The 18392-nt window shown below is 44.3% G+C and overlaps 1 protein-coding gene across 2 annotated transcripts in view; it reads left to right on the top strand.

Annotated features, from left to right (window-relative positions):
- The first annotated feature begins 1003 nt into the window (after nucleotides 1-1003).
- pisd (phosphatidylserine decarboxylase) overlaps nucleotides 1004-18392 on the top strand; it is a 112474-nt gene continuing 95085 nt past the window's right edge. For both annotated transcript variants that reach the window (XM_060843797.1, XM_060843798.1), the window contains exons 1-2: nucleotides 1004-1072; nucleotides 4918-4991. In XM_060843797.1, coding sequence (XP_060699780.1) covers nucleotides 1017-1072; nucleotides 4918-4991 — 130 coding nt within the window. In that variant the 5' untranslated portion in view covers nucleotides 1004-1016. The remainder of the gene's footprint in view (nucleotides 1073-4917; nucleotides 4992-18392) is intronic.

An 18392-nucleotide genomic window follows, 5' to 3' on the forward strand; every position in this document is an offset into this window, starting at 1 on the left:
GAAGCCGGGATACCCAATAGAATGAAGAGCCCCTGCATTTATTTAGCACCTTTCATGACCTCAGAATGTCTGAAAGCACTTTACAGTATTCACTTTTGAAATACAGTTGCTGTTGAAACATATGGACACATTACATGGTAAGTCAGGTCTGAACAATTAGTAGTGAGATAATTTATTAAGCTATAAAAGAAAGAATTGCATTCATATGGTGCTTTTCACAACCATTTAAGTGTCATAACATTCAAGACTAGGGGTCTAGTGTGGGAAAGTTGGACAAGTGTAGGTAGTGGCATATTTTTGATATTACAGACTCAATGAGCTGAAGGGCCTTTTTCTGCATTATATGATTTTATGATTCTAATCACTGACTGTCTCAAAATACTTCACAAAATACTTTACAGTGCTGTACTTAATCAAAAGTGCAACAAATATGTGTACAACTAACAATGCTGTAACACCCAGATGATTTACTTTTGATGATATGGATTTAGTAAACCTTCTGTTCTGCATGCACCGAAGCAGTCAGTGTAACGGTTCATCTGAAAGACAGCAAGGCGCTGCACTGTCAGCTTTGAATTTTCTCATCCTGACCCTGGAGTGGAACTTGAACCCAGAACCTTGTGCTGCCTTGTTGATCCAGTGTTGATTGGTGTTGGTCAGTGCATTGGGAGGTCTGCCATCCTGGAGGGAGGCTGGTGGATGGGATGTGAGTGGGTGGCTGTTTGATCCCAGACATCAGATGTGATGGAGTACTCCCCCCAGGGGTCAGCCCAGGTTGGCAGAGGTTGAGTTGTGTCACCATGGCCTGAGATGGCTCAGCTCTCTCCCAGGGTAACTCACCCTCCTCCTCCTCCTTCATCTCCATCTCCACCCTCCCCCTCCATCTCCCTCTCCCTGAGGCTGGGAAACCTGCTGCCGTCGCCATGGCAACAACCTGCCAGACCCGGGGCATCCTGGGAGGTGATCCGGCCCCGCGCCCTGATTGGCCGATGGCATATGGGGGCGGGGCTTCGGCTATGGCGGCCTCCAGAGTGGGCTTGTTGTCAGCGCGGCTCCGGGCCGCCGGGCCTGGGTAAGGACAGTGCCCGGGGAGGGAGGGAGGGGTACCGCGGGCTTGGGTAAGGACAGTGCCCGGGGGGGGAGGGGGGTACCGCGGGCCTGGGTGAGGACAGAGCCCGGGTGGGTACCCCGGACCGGGCTGAGGGCTGTTCGCGGCCTGACCGGGCAGCGATGAGAATCTCAGCCGGAGTCGGGCAAGGCACCCCCTCCCCCCCCCGCAGAGGTGCCTCCTTGTGATTGTCAGCCGGGCCGGGCCCTGGGTGGGTGTGTTCCTGTGGGACAGAGCAATGGGAGCCGGCTCACGCTGTACTGAGAGTTCAGGAACAGCCTCTTACCCCACCCCCGAGATCTCTTACCTCACCCCCCCACCCCCGAGATATTTTAGCTCACCCCACCCCCCCGAGATCTCTTACCTCACCCCCCCACCCCCCCCCCCCCGAGATCTCTTACCTCACCCCCCCCCCCCCCCAGATCTCTTACCTTACCCGGGTTATCTCTGACAGGGGAGATAAAGAAGTCGGTCACTCCTGGTGATGACAAATGGCCCAACTTAAATGACATCCCCTAGCCCCCTCTGAGAGTGAGGGATCGTGACCACTCAAAGTCCACTTTAGGAGAGATACGAAGGCATTAGAAAGAGAAAATGCAGAAGATTTACAAGGATGGTTTCAGGAATGAGGAACTTAGTTATGTGAGTATAGGTAAGTGGAACTGAAGCACCCGTCAGCCACGATGACTTGATGGATTCGATGGCCTGAATGGCCTTGCTTCCACTCCTACGATTTATATTGGAGAAGCTGGGAGCATTCTCTTTGGAGAAGATTGTTGAGAGGAAGGTTTAGTAGAGGTGCTCCATATCATGAGTCAGGATTGATTAGGTACTGGTTGACTGCTTGCAAACTGGTACTAGGAACAAGAGGCATTATCATTTTGCTAGAACTTTTCAGCAAGGGGCATTAAAAACATGCCTGATTGCAGGGAAGAATTCTGGGAGAGCTGAGGGGGAAATAGGGTTTTGGAAACAGGAGAATCAATGATCTCTCACCCTGGCCCCCGTTCGATGCACACTAGCTGTCTTGGATTTGAACTGGAATTCTGGATTAGAGGTGCTGGAAAAGCACAGGCAGCAGCTGAGGAGCAGTAAAATCGACGTTTCGGGCAAAAGCCCTTCATCAGGAATACAGGCAGAGTGCCTGAAATTGGCAATTTATGCCTGTGGCTCATTCTGACAGACCATAAAGTCAGATTGAATGAACTTTGCTTGGACTCCCTTCAGTTTTAAAACACTGCTGAGCTATTTAAGGTTTAACATTGGGCAAGGATTAAATAAAGTAGGCAGAATGTATTTGCTTTGATTTTGACTGTTCCTGTGAAGGCATTACAACAGATCCCTTCAGCAAGGGAAGCTTTCACCTTGGAAGAATCACACAGAGAAGGGGCTTTGCCTTGGTAATAAAATGTTCACTTATGCCTGGGCTCTCTGAGATTGGCTGCAAATGTGTTGCTGGTCAAAGCACAGCAGGTTAGGCAGCATCTCAGGAATAGAGAATTCGACGTTTCGAGCATAAGCCCTTCATCAGGAATAAGAGAGAGAGAGCCAAGCCGGCTAAGATAAAAGGTAGGGAGGAGGGACTAGGGGGAGGGGCGATGGAGGTGGGATAGGTGGAAGGAGGTCAAGGTGAGGGTGATAGGCCGGAGTGGGGTGGGGGCGGAGAGGTCAGGAAGAGGATTGCAGGTTAGGAGGGCGGTGCTGAGTTGAGGGAACCGACTGAGACAAGGTGGGGGGAGGGGAAATGAGGAAGCTGGAGAAATCTGAATTCATACCTTGTGGTTGGAGGGTTCCCAGGCGGAAGATGAGGCGCTCCTCCTCCAGCCGTCGTGTAGTTGTGTTCTGCCGGTGGAGGAGTCCAAGGACCTGCATGTCCTCGGTGGAGTGGGAGGGGGAGTTAAAGTGTTGAGCCACGGGGTGATTGGGTTGGTTGGTTCGGGCGGCCCAGAGGTGTTCTCTGAAGCGTTCCGCAAGTAAGCGGCCTGTCTCACCAATATAGAGGAGGCCACATCGGGTGCAGCGGATGCAATAGATGATGTGTGTGGAGGTACAGGTGAACTTGTGGCGGATATGGAAGGATCCCTTGGGGCCTTGGAGGGAAGTGAGTGTGGAGGTGTGGGCGCAAGTTTTACATTTCCTGCGGTTGCAGGGGAAGGTGCCGGGGGTGGAGGTTGGGTTGGTGGGGGGTGTGGATCTGACAAGGGAGTCACGAAGGGAGTGGTCCTTGCGGAACGCTGATAGGGGAGGGGAGGGAAATATATCCTTGGTGGTGGGGTCCGTTTGGAGGTGGCGGAAATGGCGGCGGATAATACGTTGTATGCGCAGGTTGGTGGGGTGGTAGGTGAGAACCAGTGGGGTTCTGTCTTGGTGGCGGTTGGAGGAGCGGGGCTCAAGGGCGGAGGAGCGGGAAGTGGAGGAGATGCGGTGGAGGGCATCGTCGATCACGTCTGGGGGGAATCTGCGGTCCTTGAAGAAGGAGGCCATCTGGGTTGTGCGGTGTTGGAATTGGTCCTCCTGGGAGCAGATGCGGCGGAGACGAAGGAATTGGGAATATGGGATGGCGTTTTTACAGGGGGCAGGGTGGGAGGAGGTGTAGTCCAGGTAGCTGTGGGAGTCAGTCGGTTTATAATAGATGTCTGTGTTGAGTCGGTCGCCCGAGATAGAAATGGAAAGGTCTAGGAAGGGGAGGGAGGAGTCTGAGACAGTCCAGGTGAATTTCAGGTCGGGATGGAAGGTGTTAGTAAAGTTGATGAACTGTTCAACCTCCTCGTGGGAGCACGAGGCAGCGCCGATACAGTCATCGATGTAGCGGAGGAAAAGGTGGGGGGTGGTGCCAGTGTAGTTGCGGAAGATGGACTGTTCCACATATCCTACAAAGAGGCAGGCATAGCTGGGGCCCATGCGGGTGCCCATGGCAACTCCTTTAGTTTGGAGGAAGTGGGAGGATTGAAAAGAGAAGTTATTCAGGGTGAGGACCAGTTCAGTCAGTCGAAGGAGGGTGTCAGTGGAAGGGTACTGGTTAGTGCGGCGGGAAAGGAAGAAGCGGAGGGCTTTGAGTCCTTCGTGATGGGGGATGGAGGTGTACAGGGACTGGATGTCCATAGTGAAAATAAGGCGTTGGGGACCGGGGAAGCGAAAATCCTGGAGGAGGTGGAGGGCGTGGGTGGTGTCCCGAACGTAGGTGGGGAGTTCTTGGACTAAAGGGGACAGGACCGTGTCGAGGTATTGGGAGATGAGTTCGGTGGGGCAGGAGCAGGCTGAGACAATGGGTCGGCCGGGGCAGGCAGGTTTGTGGATTTTGGGCAGGAGGTAGAAACGGGCGGTGCGGGGTTGTGGGACTATGAGGTTGGAGGCGGTGGATGGGAGATGGTAGATTGGAGCAGAAGTGCAGCTGTCAATTAGGCCTTCCAGAACGCTTTTATAGAATCCCTTCAGTGTGGAAGAAGGCCATTCAGCTCATCAAGTCCACACTCCCCCTCCAAAGGATATCACACCCAGCCCTACCCTATTCCTGTAACCCTTAACTTCCCATGGCTAATCCACATGCACATCTTTGAACAACTGTGGGAGGAAACTAGAGCAGCTGGAGGAAACCCATGCAGACCCTGGGAGAATGTGCAGACTCCACACAGTCACCTGAGGGTGGAATCGAACCTGAGTTCCTGGCCCTGTGAGGCAGCAGTGCTAACCTCTGAGCCACCGTACCGCCCAATTCCTTGGCAGCACAATTTCCCACTTTCTCCAGTTTTTAGACGAGTCATTGGTTGTACTGTATTTTGATAGTGCTGTCTTTCTTTTCTGATTTCCAGTATGCTGTGGTCTGTACACCAACCCTCGCTGACTGCAGGCTGTTCCAGGCCGTGCATTCGGAACTTTTCCAATTGTGAGTATGCAGTTTTCCAGATTACATTATGTTAACTCCGAATAGCGTTTTTCAGGACCTCAGTCATGTTGCTGACCAGTACTGGAGATCAATTGTAGTTTGACTCTATGGAAATGTATACTGACCCAGGAATGTGGGTGATGGGCTTCTGAAATGAACTCGAGCAGCTAGTTGGCACACTGAGACTTCATAGACTGCAATGATAAAAATTGATCAGCTGGCTTTTAGCTGTGTAAGTGTTAATCAGGGCATCAAAGATCTCATGGGTGTAACCCCCTTACTCCTTTTTGAAAAAGTGTCTTCGGATCTTTCAAGTTCATATGGGAGAGCAGTCAGGATTTTGAATTTTAAACACTCACTTGAAAGGTAGCACAACTGACGGGTGAAATGATGTGTTCCATTCTGTGGAAAGGGTGTTGAACCCAACACTGTGACTCAAAAGCAAGGTGTTCTACACAATGAACCCCAGCAGACACTAAATATAATTCAATATTGGTTCAACTATGTTAGACTAGGCTCCACATGGGACATTATAAGCCAGTAGTGCTCCAGGTCCAGGTTAGTACATTCAAGGTAGAAAAATTATTAAATCTGCCATTGGGGGGGGGGGAGAGAACCATTTGGTGCAATGAGTTTTATAAATGCTGATCTGAAGCTTGCTGTTAGCATGCTGCACAGTTTTGGATCTTGGCAGACAGGTTGAAGGAGCTAAGACACCAGTTTTGACCTTTTGATTCAATCCTGATATTAACTGCATCAATCTATACAACTGGAGCTTGTATGAATTTTACCGTCTACTGCTGTCAGTAGCCTAAGCCCCTCTGCAATTGGCAGGGCCTGTCATATTTTCCTCTTTGATAGAATTGACTCATCTGATCCCCATAAAGAATGAATTCAGGCCAAGGGCCCTTCTGGTGCAGTGGTAGTGTCTCTACCTTTGAACTAGAAGGCCCAGTTGAAGTCCCATCTACTCTGAGCTGTGTACTGGCATCCCTGAACAGATTGATTAGGAAAATCAGAGCCAGGGTTGTTCCCAACATGCGTACAAGATCAAAATAATACTCTCTGGATTTCCGTGTGTAGTCACTTCCAGTCATTTGAATTCATTTAGTCCAAGAAACTAGAAAGACAGGCCCAGATTTTGCGTCATAGTGAATACAAAACCTCACTGAAGGAATTTCAGTAGCTGGATGAGAATTGCATAATCATGGTCAGCCCTAAGCAACTGGGTATCTGTAAGGTATAAGGATAGGTGCATGGGAAATGGAGGATTACAGGGAAAGGGGGATGGGTCTGAGAGGCTACTCTTTGGAGAGTGGTTGTAGACTTATTGGACCAAATGGCCTGTTACCACACTGTAGGGGTTCTGTGAAAGATACAACTATTCCAGTGCAGCAAACAGCTTTACTATTGGGATAAAACATCAAACCCCAGAATTACTCAGCAGGCCAGCCAGCATCAGTTCAGAAAGAGAAGCGTTTTTCCTTCAGATTGGTGATCTTTCATCAGAACTGTCAAGTTGCGTGTCTGCTGAAGTGGGATGGCCACAAGGTAGCTTAACCATTCCCCACAGGAGGAAACATCCTCTCAGCCTCTAACCTGTCAAGCCACACCAGAATCTTGTTTCAATAAGGTCACCATTCATTCCAGTGAGTGTAAGCTTGACCAGCTTAACCTTTCCTCATAAGACAATCCCCTCATCCTAGGAATCAACCTAGTGATTTTTCTCTGAACTACTTCTAATGCAAGTGTATCCCTCCTTAAGGAAATCCAAACTGTACACCGTATGTTAGGTGTGCAGTTGTGGCAAGATTTCCCTACTTTTGTATTCTATTTCCCTTGAATAAAGGCCAGCATTGCCTTCCTAATTACTCGCTATTTCTGTATGTTAACTATTGTCTCATCAAGTCATACAGCATGGAAACAGACCTTTCCGTCCAATCAGGTGAAAGTGAGGTCTGCAGATGCTGGAGGTCAGAGTTGACAAGTGTGGTGCTGGAAAAGCACAGCCGGTCAGGTAGCATCTGAGGAGCAGGAGAGTTGATGTTTCGAACATAAGCTCTTCATCAGGAATTCCAGCACCACACTCTCCAACCCTTCAGTCCATACCAAACAAGTCCCACCTGCCTGCTTCTGGAATATATCCCTCCAAACCTTTCTGATTCGTGTATCTGTCCAAACATCTTTTAAATGTTGTAATTGTATCTGCATCCAGCACTTTCTTAGGAAGGTCATTCCACACGCGAACCACCAAGTATGTTAAAAAAAGTTGCCTCCTATCTTTTTAAAATCTCTCTCTTCAAATCTTAAAAATGTGCCCCCATTCTTGAAATCCCCAATCTGAGGGAAAAGACTACTACCATTAACTCTATCTTTACCTCTCATTATTTTATAAATTTCCATCAGGTTGCTTCTCAACCTCCAATGTGCCAGTGGAAAAAAGTTCCAGTCTATCCAGCCTCTCTTTATAACTCAAGTTTTCCATATACAGCAACATCCTGGTAAATCTGTTCTGAACCCTCCTCCAGCTTAGTAATATCCTTCCTATAACTGAGTGCATAGAAGATGCCTCACCAATGTCCTCGTACAACATTAATGTGACTTTCCAACTCCTATACTCAAAGGACTGAGCAATGAAGGTAAGCTTGCCAAACGTCTTTTTAACCGCCCTGTCTATGTGTGACGCAAACTTCAAAGAATTAGGTACTGCACCCTTAGGTCCCTCTGTTCTACAACACTACCCAAGACCCTACCATTCATTATATAAGCCCTACCCTAGTAGGTCTTTAGTAGATATGCTTATGATATTATTGTACCACATGTATATCAATACATTGTAACATGTGACCTGAGGGAGTAAAGATTCGTGCTTCATTTTACTTTCTGAATCACCATTGCTCCACTCAATCGCAAAGTTGAAAATGTTCTGAAGGTTGATTTGTAACCTTTTGGCCCAAACCAATGTGGACTGTTACAGTTGGTAACTAAAAGAGTTGCAAAAGATCATTATCCAGGATGACCTGGCGGTATTAAATGGTACCTACAAAGATTCATTCATTTTGGTCATACAGCAACAAATTTGAAGGTTATGTCACAGCAAGTCTCTTTTCAAGGACAATCAGGTTCTAATACCAGGAGTATTATGCTGAGCTATTATGTCCACTAGGCACACATGAGTATTGAAAACACAAGATGGTCTAGCATGTGAACCTGTGTACTGGCTGAGGTGAGTGCAGGAAAGGCATGCTAAATATATCAACCTAGCAGCAGAGGGAACCTCTGCACTCAAGTCATGTTCCATCCATTCATTGGATGACAGTAACAACAGATTAATTCACAATACATGGGGAAGGTTACACCCACATTGTTTCTCTAAGTTTCCCAACGTTTAATTACTTAGTAACATGAGTGTGACCATTGCTGATGCAAGCTGTTTTCAGTTTTTGATGTTGCACAAAGTGTATCTGACAACTTGCCACTGGCAAACTCAGCAGGGAGTGATCAATATCACATTGTCACTTGACTATCTAAGCTCAAAGGATCTAGCATTACCAAATCAATGATTCCAGCAAGATGGCAGTGGGACAGGACTTTGAGCCTGCAGCCTGTCCCCTGTGTCCATTTTTCTTTTCTTTGTTTTGTTTTCTCTTTTGTTCTCTTGGTGAAGAGCTCAGCAGTGGCAATGATGAGTGGGCCAGCAGTGCAGACGTGTGGCAGCAGCGTCAGAGGTGATTTTGGGCCCAGTACGAGACCAGACAGCAGACTCTTGGCAGTGGCGTTTGGGCTGGTTTAGTACCTGGCGACTTGGTGGCATGAGTGAGAAATCATAGTGATGTCGGTGAAGGCGAGATGGTGCTGAAGAAAGACGACTTGCATTCCAGCAACAGTGTTGTGAAGACGACTTGTACCTGGTCACCAGACCCATGGTCCATGACTTAACAAGAAGGACTGCAGAGTTGGGCAGTTTCTTTAGTTTTTTTTTCTGCCTTTATATTCTTTGTTTTGGTTTATTTTTCTTTGTTTTAAGATGGCACCAGAGAGTGGTGACATGGCGCAACACTTTTCACTGTATTTTGTAACAAGATACATGTGACTGTAAATAAATCAAATCAAGTAAGTGTTGAGCAACAATGGAAAGTTTTTGTCTTGCAATGCTGCATTTTTGTGCAACACCAATTGAGAAAAAAATTGCCACTCCCACCACAACATTTCTTGGAAGACTCCCGTGAATCTCCTTCCACAGTAAGAAGAATGAATGATGCATGTGTATAGAAACCACCAACACTGTGCACTGGCACAGTGAGAGAGTTAGAAATGCAAATGCAAATTTAGATACCAGGAAATGTCTGTAAAATATGCAACCACCCAGATCATCCAAAGACATTATATGGTGCTACATTATGAAGGAACAAAACCCAGCTCAGACACTGCATAGCACATCAATCATGTATGATTATGTAGAACAACACTCTGTACTGTGGTGTTGAGAGACACCAGTCATATGCAACAGAGAACAGCATGGACCTCTCATGGTGGGTATGTGATCACCAGAATAGGATGAGCTGTCAAATCTCCAAAGCATTACATTGAAGTTTAAAATGTTAGTTTGTAACTGTTTTACCTGTTTGTATAATAATTGTATGTACAACCATGTTTGTCTGTGTGGGATAAGCCTTTCTTAGAAAAGAAGGGTCTGTTGTGTTATGTCGCATGGTCAATATGTCAGAATACTTTTGAGACATGCTCCAGATATTGTCACTACACCATAGTATGTGACCTGAAGGCATTAAAAAACATCGTACTTTATGTAACTTCAATTAAAGCATGACACTCTCTTGGAATGATACTCAAGTTAAGTTTTAATAAGTTTTTAACAGCTTAATATTAGTCCAGGCTGATGATTTTAGGAATGTAACGTATCTGTATTGTTAGTTGTAAGAAATGTCTGTTGGATTATTTAACACCACTGTATCCATGCCACATATCTTATGCTGCAGGAGATGACATGGGAGTTGCAGCATCAGGTAAACTACCTGTTGGAGGGGCATTCACACCACTAGCACTTTGTGGTTCATTTACCAGGGCAGCCAGATCCTCTGTATGACAGCATTTTGTATTCTGTCTATTCAAATAATGCTTTCCGTTTTTCCTTACAAAGGGACCACCTTACATGTTTCTAAATATGTTCCAGCCAAATTATTTCACACTGACTTTAATTTATTTCTGTTGGAAGATCATTTGTATCCCCAACTTGTTTTCATTCTCTGTTTGTATGTCAGCAAATTTATGTGCGATGCAGTTGATCCCTTCATCCAGGTCATATTTTAGATTGTTAATAGTTGAAGCCCTAACATTGATCTTTGTGGCACTATACTAGTTACATGTTTGCTAACCTGAAAGATCTATTTGCATAATTTTCTGTTTGATTGATTTATTGTTGTCACATGTCCCGAGATACAGTGAAAAACATTGTTTTGTGTGCTACACAGGCACATCATACCATACAGAGTGTGATACCAATACAGGGTGACAGAGCAGAGTGCAGAATACAGTGTTACAGCCGCAAAGGAGGTGCCGAGAGATCGATCAGAATTAACATTTGCGAAAGTAGATCAAAAGTCAGATAACAAGTCAGATAACAGCAGGGAAGAAGCTGTTTGTATGTCTTCTGCCCACAGGTATTTGTGGAAGAGAGTATAACCGGGGTGGGAAGGGTCTTTGATGTCAATTTCTTTCTTGAGGCAGCAGGAAGTATTGATGGAGCCAATGGATGGAAGGCTGGTTTTCCTTCAGCCAACTTCACAATTTCCTGTAATTTCTTGCTGACTTGTGAAGAGCAGTTCTTGTGCAGATCAAGGCTGTTCAGACGAGTCAAGCCAGTTGATTCTGGCAGATGCAAACAGAAGATCAGTGAACAGTAATTGGTGAAAGAGTTCTTTGACTCCTACCATCATATTGATGACACATTGTGGTGCACCCAGATAGGATGCTTTCAGTAGTGCCTCTGTAAAAATTGGCAAGTTTCCTTTGAATTAGTTAAGTCACTGTCCATACTAATGTATACCCTTCAATGTAATGAGTGCTTTTACAAGAACCTTTTATCAAGGAACTTATCAAAAGTCTTTTGGAAATCCAAATACATTGTATCTACTGGTTCCCCTTTATCCACTCTGCTTATTATATCTTCAAAGAACTCTAATAAATTTGACAAATATGACTTCCCTTTCACAGACCATTACGGTGTCTTGATTATATTGATAATTATAATGAAACTTAGAATGAGTTACAAACGACATAAAATGCCATTCAATTGGCAAGAGAAATTGTCGCTGTGAATATCCGCATTTCCGAGCATTGTGGGGCATTGTGAATCATGTAATTGATTCCAAGTGATGATGGATGATTCTTCTCCAACTTCATTGATAGTAGTGACCAGTTAACTTAGTTTCCTCCATGCACGTTAAGTGGCTGCATGCACCAAACACTTCAAAAACTTCTGTACTTCCTATGCAAGACCTTTGATTCTGCAATACCTGTGTGCAGAATGACTTGTGCTTCTAACCATGCTGTTCCAATGCTGCTATGTTAGTGGCAAAGTTGAAGTTTGTTCAAGTATTTCCTCTCTTCAGAAGCCAAAATTATTTAAACTCTTATCAATTCCTACCCTCAACATTGTTATTGTGTCATCAGTATGATGATAGGAGTCATCATAGAACTCCTTCACTGATAACTATTCACTAATCTTCTGTTTGGATCTGTCAGAGTCATCTGGCTTGAATCGTCTTAACAGCCTTGATCTGCACAAGGACTGAATGCCACAAGAGAGATGAGAGTGGTTGCTCTCAAAATAGGTGATATTGGTCTAAGTGTTGCCCTGGGAAGGTTGTGATCAACTAGCCTACACAAGGACCTGGGCAATATCCAGGTTTGAGTTGACCAGTGTAGGTAACATTTGTACCAGGAAAAATGCCCAGAAATGGCAATCACAGCTATTGCATCTCAATCAACAACAACACTGCCGTTACCGAGTTCCCGACCATTAAAATCTTCGGCTTCAACGTTGTCCAGAAGTTTAACTAGATAATGATTTCTCCCATATTTCCTGGTTGAGATGGAGTTGTATTCATGGGGTTTGGCTCAAGTACCTGTTATTGCACCGTGAGCCCTGATACTGAGGGAGTAATTTCAGAGTTGAAGTTTTCACAATAGACACGTACCTACTTCCTGTAGGAGTAGGATAGCAAGAGGAATGCTAACTGTCCCACATCCTAACCTGAGAGCACTGTGCCCATACCCATACATTTTGTTCTGACTTGAATTCAGCTACCTCTGCAAAGGCAATCTCGGCTGAAACCTTGTAGTTTGTATGGCTGCTGCTTTTCTGTTTGAGTGATGTTAAAGAACGGTGTTTCTTGCCTACCTGTGTCTGATGCTGTGTGCATGATAGGTACAAAAACCTCATCCTCAGGCACGCTACCTCGCATAGAATGAGAGAGTTATGATGTGCACCAGATGTTAAAAGTGAGCACACAGCTATATATGATTTGTGATTTTTAAAAAAGACACCAGCTTTGAAGCTAGAAGGTTCCTCTTGGGGTCACTGTTGAATTGCCAGGAGTTGTTAGATGCATCATCTGCTCTTGTACACTCCCTAGTGGTCTCTGCTCAGAACTGCAGAGGGCTTGAGAATGATGGAGAGCACACTCTTTTAACTTAGGAATCATTTGAGTTTGTAGGTTTATATAATAAAGAAGGTGTAGTTTTGAATGTAAGGATGTTGGCAGCTGCCTGAGTGTAGCTTCACCGAACTAAATGTCTGTATTTAGGAATTAAGGAGGAACCTGAACTGTTGGTTTTATTAGGGAGGTGTTATAAGAAATTGTTGGACAAACAGCGAGGGAAATGGGAGTGATAATTTGTATTGAGGATCAAGATGTGGTAGGGCGAGTCGAAATATGGCTGTATAAAGATCAGAATTGACAGTTAAATTTTGCAAGTGAGAAAGAACAGGGAAGAAAGAGATAGTTAGTTATACAGTGCTCAGGAGAGTCAACAGGGCTGAACAAAAGAAAGTAACAAATGTTTAGATAAAAACAATTTATGAATTGAGATCAAAGGTTAAAAGTTATAAATGTAGAATAATTTACAGACCATCTAAGAGGATGAAAGGAATAAATATATATGCATTTAATCAGATAAGATTCCAGCCATTTCAAAATTAGCTGGAAAGATGAGAAGAGGAGGAACAAATTAAGAGATTGTGTTTTCAATCCCCTGAGTGAAATTATTGCTGAATATAGTAAAAGGAAATACACCAGAGAAGAGAAGTAAGCATTTGGGGAGTATATATGCAATAGCAATCACAGCCTAAAGTCTAAAATAACTGCAGAAATAATTAGTAAGATGAAGGCAAAATAGTTTGGAAAGACTGTTAATTAGCGAGTTTTGAGAAGATTTGTAGCTCAGGTTGAGGTTCTGGATGTAGGTTTGCTCGCTGAGCTGGAAGGCTCATTTCTAGATGTTTCGTCACCTTACTAGGTAACATCTTCAGTGGGCCTCTGGGCGAAGCACTGTTGATAATTCCTGCTTTCTATTTATATGTTTAGGTTTCTTTGGGTTGGTGATGTCATTTTCCTGTTTGGGGGGTGGGGGTGTTAGCTGAACACTGGTCGTGTCGTTTTGTGGCTAGCTGATGTTCATGGATGCGGATTGTTAGTTGTCTTCCTGTTTGTCCTATATAGTGTTTTGTGCAGTCCTTGCATGGTATTTAGTTTGGCTCGTGCTGGCTATTGGGTCCTTTGTTCTAGTGAGTTGTTAACCCTATCAGCTATCCCTAGTAGCCATACACTCAGATAACCAGGAACATGAATTTGACTGGGAAAACACTACCATCATAGGACAAGCCAGACAGAGAACAGCCAGGGAATTCCTAGAGACATGGCATTCATCCACAAACTCCATTAACAGACACATGGACCTGGACCCCATATACAAACCACTACAGCTGAAACTGACACCCGGAAGCGGCAAGAACATCCATCAACAGACACATCGACCTGGACCCCACATACAAACTACTACAGCTGAAACTGATACCCGGAAGTGGCAAGAACAAACCACTATAAATACCGGAAGAAACATCAAAGCAGCGCTTCACAGGAGGCTCCAATAGCACTGATGATGTTCCCTAGGCAGGGAACGAAACGTTTGCAGCAAAAACTTCCAGCTCGGCGAACAGAACCACAACAGCTATGGGAAAGGATAAACCATGCATAAAAGTTAAAGTTTTTAATTGGAGTAAGACAAATTTTAGTGGTAAGTGATAAGAATTTTCAAAAGTTGATTGGATTAGACCGTTAACAAGTAAACGGGCATCTGACAAGTAGGGGGCTTTCAAGAGTGTGATGACAAAAGGTTAGAGGCATTATATTCCTGGTAGAGTGAAGGGTGAGGCTGGTAAGATTAAAGAACAATTGATGAATTGAGGTTCTAATCAAGAATAAGAGAGAATCTTATTTGCGATATAGACAACTTGGTTCAATTGAATCTCTTAGTGTGTGTAGGGGCATTCTTAAGAAACACATCAGGTAGGCAAAGGGGTGATAGTATTGGCAGATAAGGGTACTACTTCAAGAACAAGAGGACAACTAGAGAGAAAGTAGGACTCCTTAAAGATCAGGAAGATCCCTTAAAGATCAATTACAATTTTTAAAAGACAGTTGGATAAGTACAGGAATAGGAAATGTTTGGAGATGCCGGTGTTGGACTGGGGTGTACAAAGTTAAAAATCACACCACACCAGGTTATAGTCCAACAGGTTTAATTGGAAGCACACTAGCTTTCGGAATGACGCTCCTTCATCAGGAATAGGAAAGGTTTGGAGGGATATTGACAAGGCGTAGGCAGGTGGGACTAGTTTGGGATTATATTCAGCATGGACTGGTTGGGCCAAAGGGTCTGTTTGTCATGCTGTATGACACTGTATAACTAACTGTTCCTTCACTCCTGTGTTAGAAAGCTATAGTCATCGAGTCAAACAACACAGAAACAGACGCTTTGGTCCAATCAGTCCATGCCGACCATGATCCCGAAGTAAGCTAGTCCCAACTGCCTGAGGTTGGCATAAATCCCCCCAAAGATTTCTTTTTCATGTGCTTATCCAAATATCTTTTTAAGTGTTGTAACTGTACCTGCAGCCACCATTTCTTCTGGAAGTTGATTCCACACATGAGCTCGACTATGCAAAAAATTGCCCCCATACCGTTTTTTAAATCTTTCTCCTATCACCTTAAAAGTTTGCCCTAGTCTTGAAATCCCCCGCCCGAGGTAAAAGACACCTGCCATTCACCTTACCTATTGCCCTCATGATTTTATAAACCCCTATAAGGTCATCTCTCAACCTGTGCTCCAGTGAAAAAAATATCCCAGCTTGTTGGTCCTCTCCTTATAACTTAAAACCTCCATTCCTAGGGACATCTGGTGTATCTTTTCTGAAGCCTGTGCAGGCTAATAATTTTGTTCCTATAACAAGGAAACCAGAATTGAACCAGTACTCCAGAAGAGGCCTCGCCAACATCTTGTACAACTTTAACATGATGTCCCAGCTTCTGTACTCAAAAGGTCAGGGCAATAAAGGCAAGCGTGCTAAATGCTGCCTTAACTGCCCTGCCAACCTATCATGCAAACTTCAAAGAATTATATACTTGAACCACTAGAGGTCTCTGTTCTACAATAGTCATCCCCCAGACCCGTGGGCAATACGTTCCAAGATCTACCGCGGAAACCTGAGACTGCAGATAGCAGCAAACCCATTCATTTAAGTGGGAAATTTACCTTCTCAGCAGCCCATGGTCCTTGGTTCTGGAAGCTTCCCTGTAACGTGTTCGGGCCATGGTAAACTGCAGGTAACTGAAACAGCGGTAAACAATTTCATGAATACAGCGGTCACTCTGTACTAGGAGAAAGTGAGGACTGCAGATGCCTGAGATCAGAGCTGAAAATGTGTTGCTGGAAAAGCGCAGCAGGTCAGGCAGCATCCAAGGAGCAGGAGAATCGACGTTTCGGGCATGAGCCCTTCTTCAGATTCCTGAAGAAGAGCTCATGCCCGAAACGTCGATTCTCCTGCTCCTTGGATGCTGTCACCCTGTACTACCCAAGGCCCTACTTTTAGTTCTGTAAGTCCTCCCCTTGTTTGTTTTAGCAAAATGTTTATTGACCTTGTGTTTATTGACCTAATTGATCAAGATCTCGTTTGTAATCTTAGATAACCTTCACTGTCCACTATTGGATGCCACCAGTCATCCACAAACTTACTAACAATGCGTTCTATATTCTCATGTAAATCATTCGTGTAACCAACACACAAAGGTGAACCCAATACTGATCCCTTTTGAATACTGCTGGCCACAGGCCTCCAATCTGGAAAACAGCCCTCCACCACCACTGTCTCCTGCCATTAAACCAATTTTGTATTCAATTGGCAAGCTCACACTGAACCCTATGTGATCTAACTTTACTAATTAGTCTATTGTCAAACGCTTTACTAAAGTCGAAGTAAAGAACGCCAACTGCTCTGCCCTCATCGATCTTCTTGGTTATTTAAAAAAAAATCAGTCAAGTTTATGAGACATGATTTTTCATGTACAAAACCATGCTGACTATCTGTAATCAGTCCTAGCCTCTTCAAATGCATACAAGTCCTGTCTTTCAGAATCACCTCCACCAATTTACCCATCACCAAAGTCAGACTCACAGGTCTGTAGTTTTCAGGCTTCTCCTTACAGCCTTTATTTTTTTTTGTAGATATTTTTATTGAAATTTAACATTTTTGCAAATTTACAAAAATAAACAAAACTCTCAAATACAAACATTGATGTACAATTAAATCATATATACAATAGTCATAATTTAACAAAGAAAAGAGAAAGAAAGAAAACAAAAAAAGAAAAAAAGAAACGAAAAAAGAAAAAAAAAACTCAACTTTCTACTAATCTAACCTATAACTAACCAGAGTGTATACCTAAGTCTCTTACATGCTCGGAATGTATAAACATCAAATATAATAAAACCCGTATTCGCGCAGGATTCCTCTCCCAAGGGGCCCCGGAGCAGCCCGGTCTGAAATCTTCACTAAATAAAAGCCCTTGTTAGGATAGCCGAAATATCTGCATTTATATAATTCAAAAAGGGCTGCCATATTTTATAAAATAATTCAGTCTTTCGGTGCACCATATTTGTGAGGAAGTCAAGGGGGATATATTCCATAATTAATCTGTGCCAATTTGAAAGACCAGGGGGGCCCTCAGCCACCCAGTTCACCAAAATATTTTTCCTTGCACAGAAAGAGAGAATAGAAAATAGTCTCTTCCCATGCATATCCAGAGATGAGAGGTTCGAAAAGCCCAAAAGGAGAGATACAGGGTCCACCCTAATTTCCGTTCCTAAAATTTCTGTCAGGGTATTTGCCACTTTAGTCCAGTATCTGCGGATTTTCTGACAAGTCCACAGACAATGTGCAAGAGTACCCACCTCTATTTTGCATTTGGGACACATTGGAGATGCTCCTGCCTTAAATTTTGCCAGTCGAGCCGGAGCTATATGGGCCCTATGAAGTATCTTTAGTTGGATAGCCTGAGTTCTGTTACAGATAGCAATTCTTCTAGCATTTTCCCAAATGTCATTCCACATATCCTCAGAGATTTCTAGCCCCAAGTCCTGCTCCCATGTTTTAAGCAGGTCATCCATGTCTCCTGAGACTCCATCATGTAGCAAATGGTATATAGTACTAACGGAGGATGCCCCCACTGGTCGTAAGACATTACGTTCTCTGTCTGATTTATAAAGACTATCTATTAATGTAGTCTTCCTCTGTATATAATCTCGAACTTGGAAGTATCGAAAGAGATCCCCATTAGGTATTCCGAATTTCAGACGCAGCTGCTCAAAGGACATCAGGATCCCATCTTTAAATAGGTCCCCTAAGCATGAGATGCCCCTGGATCTCCAGAGTTTAAAGGTGGCATCTGTAATCCCCGGTTGGAATCCCCATGCGCCTACTATTGGTGCATGGGGGGATGTTTTATGTGAGTTACCCTCATTTTGCCGCATTATATTCCAGGCCTTAATTGTGTTTAATATTATGGGATTTTTACAGTGGTCTGTAATGATTTTCCTCTTATCTGAAAATAAAAGGTTAATAAGTGGGTATTTTACTTGGGAGGCTTCGATATCCAGCCAAATTGATTGTGGATCAGATGAAACCCAATCAGCTATGTAACTTAGTAGGGAGCTTAACTGATATTTCCTAAAGTCTGGGAAGTCCAGTCCTCCCCTTGCCTGTGGAAGCTGTAGCTTCTTCAGCTTAATAAGGGGCCGTCTATGGTTCCAAATAAAGGAGCCCAA

Source organism: Hemiscyllium ocellatum, chromosome 24 (assembly GCF_020745735.1).
Source record: "Hemiscyllium ocellatum isolate sHemOce1 chromosome 24, sHemOce1.pat.X.cur, whole genome shotgun sequence".
Lineage (NCBI taxonomy): Eukaryota > Metazoa > Chordata > Chondrichthyes > Orectolobiformes > Hemiscylliidae > Hemiscyllium > Hemiscyllium ocellatum.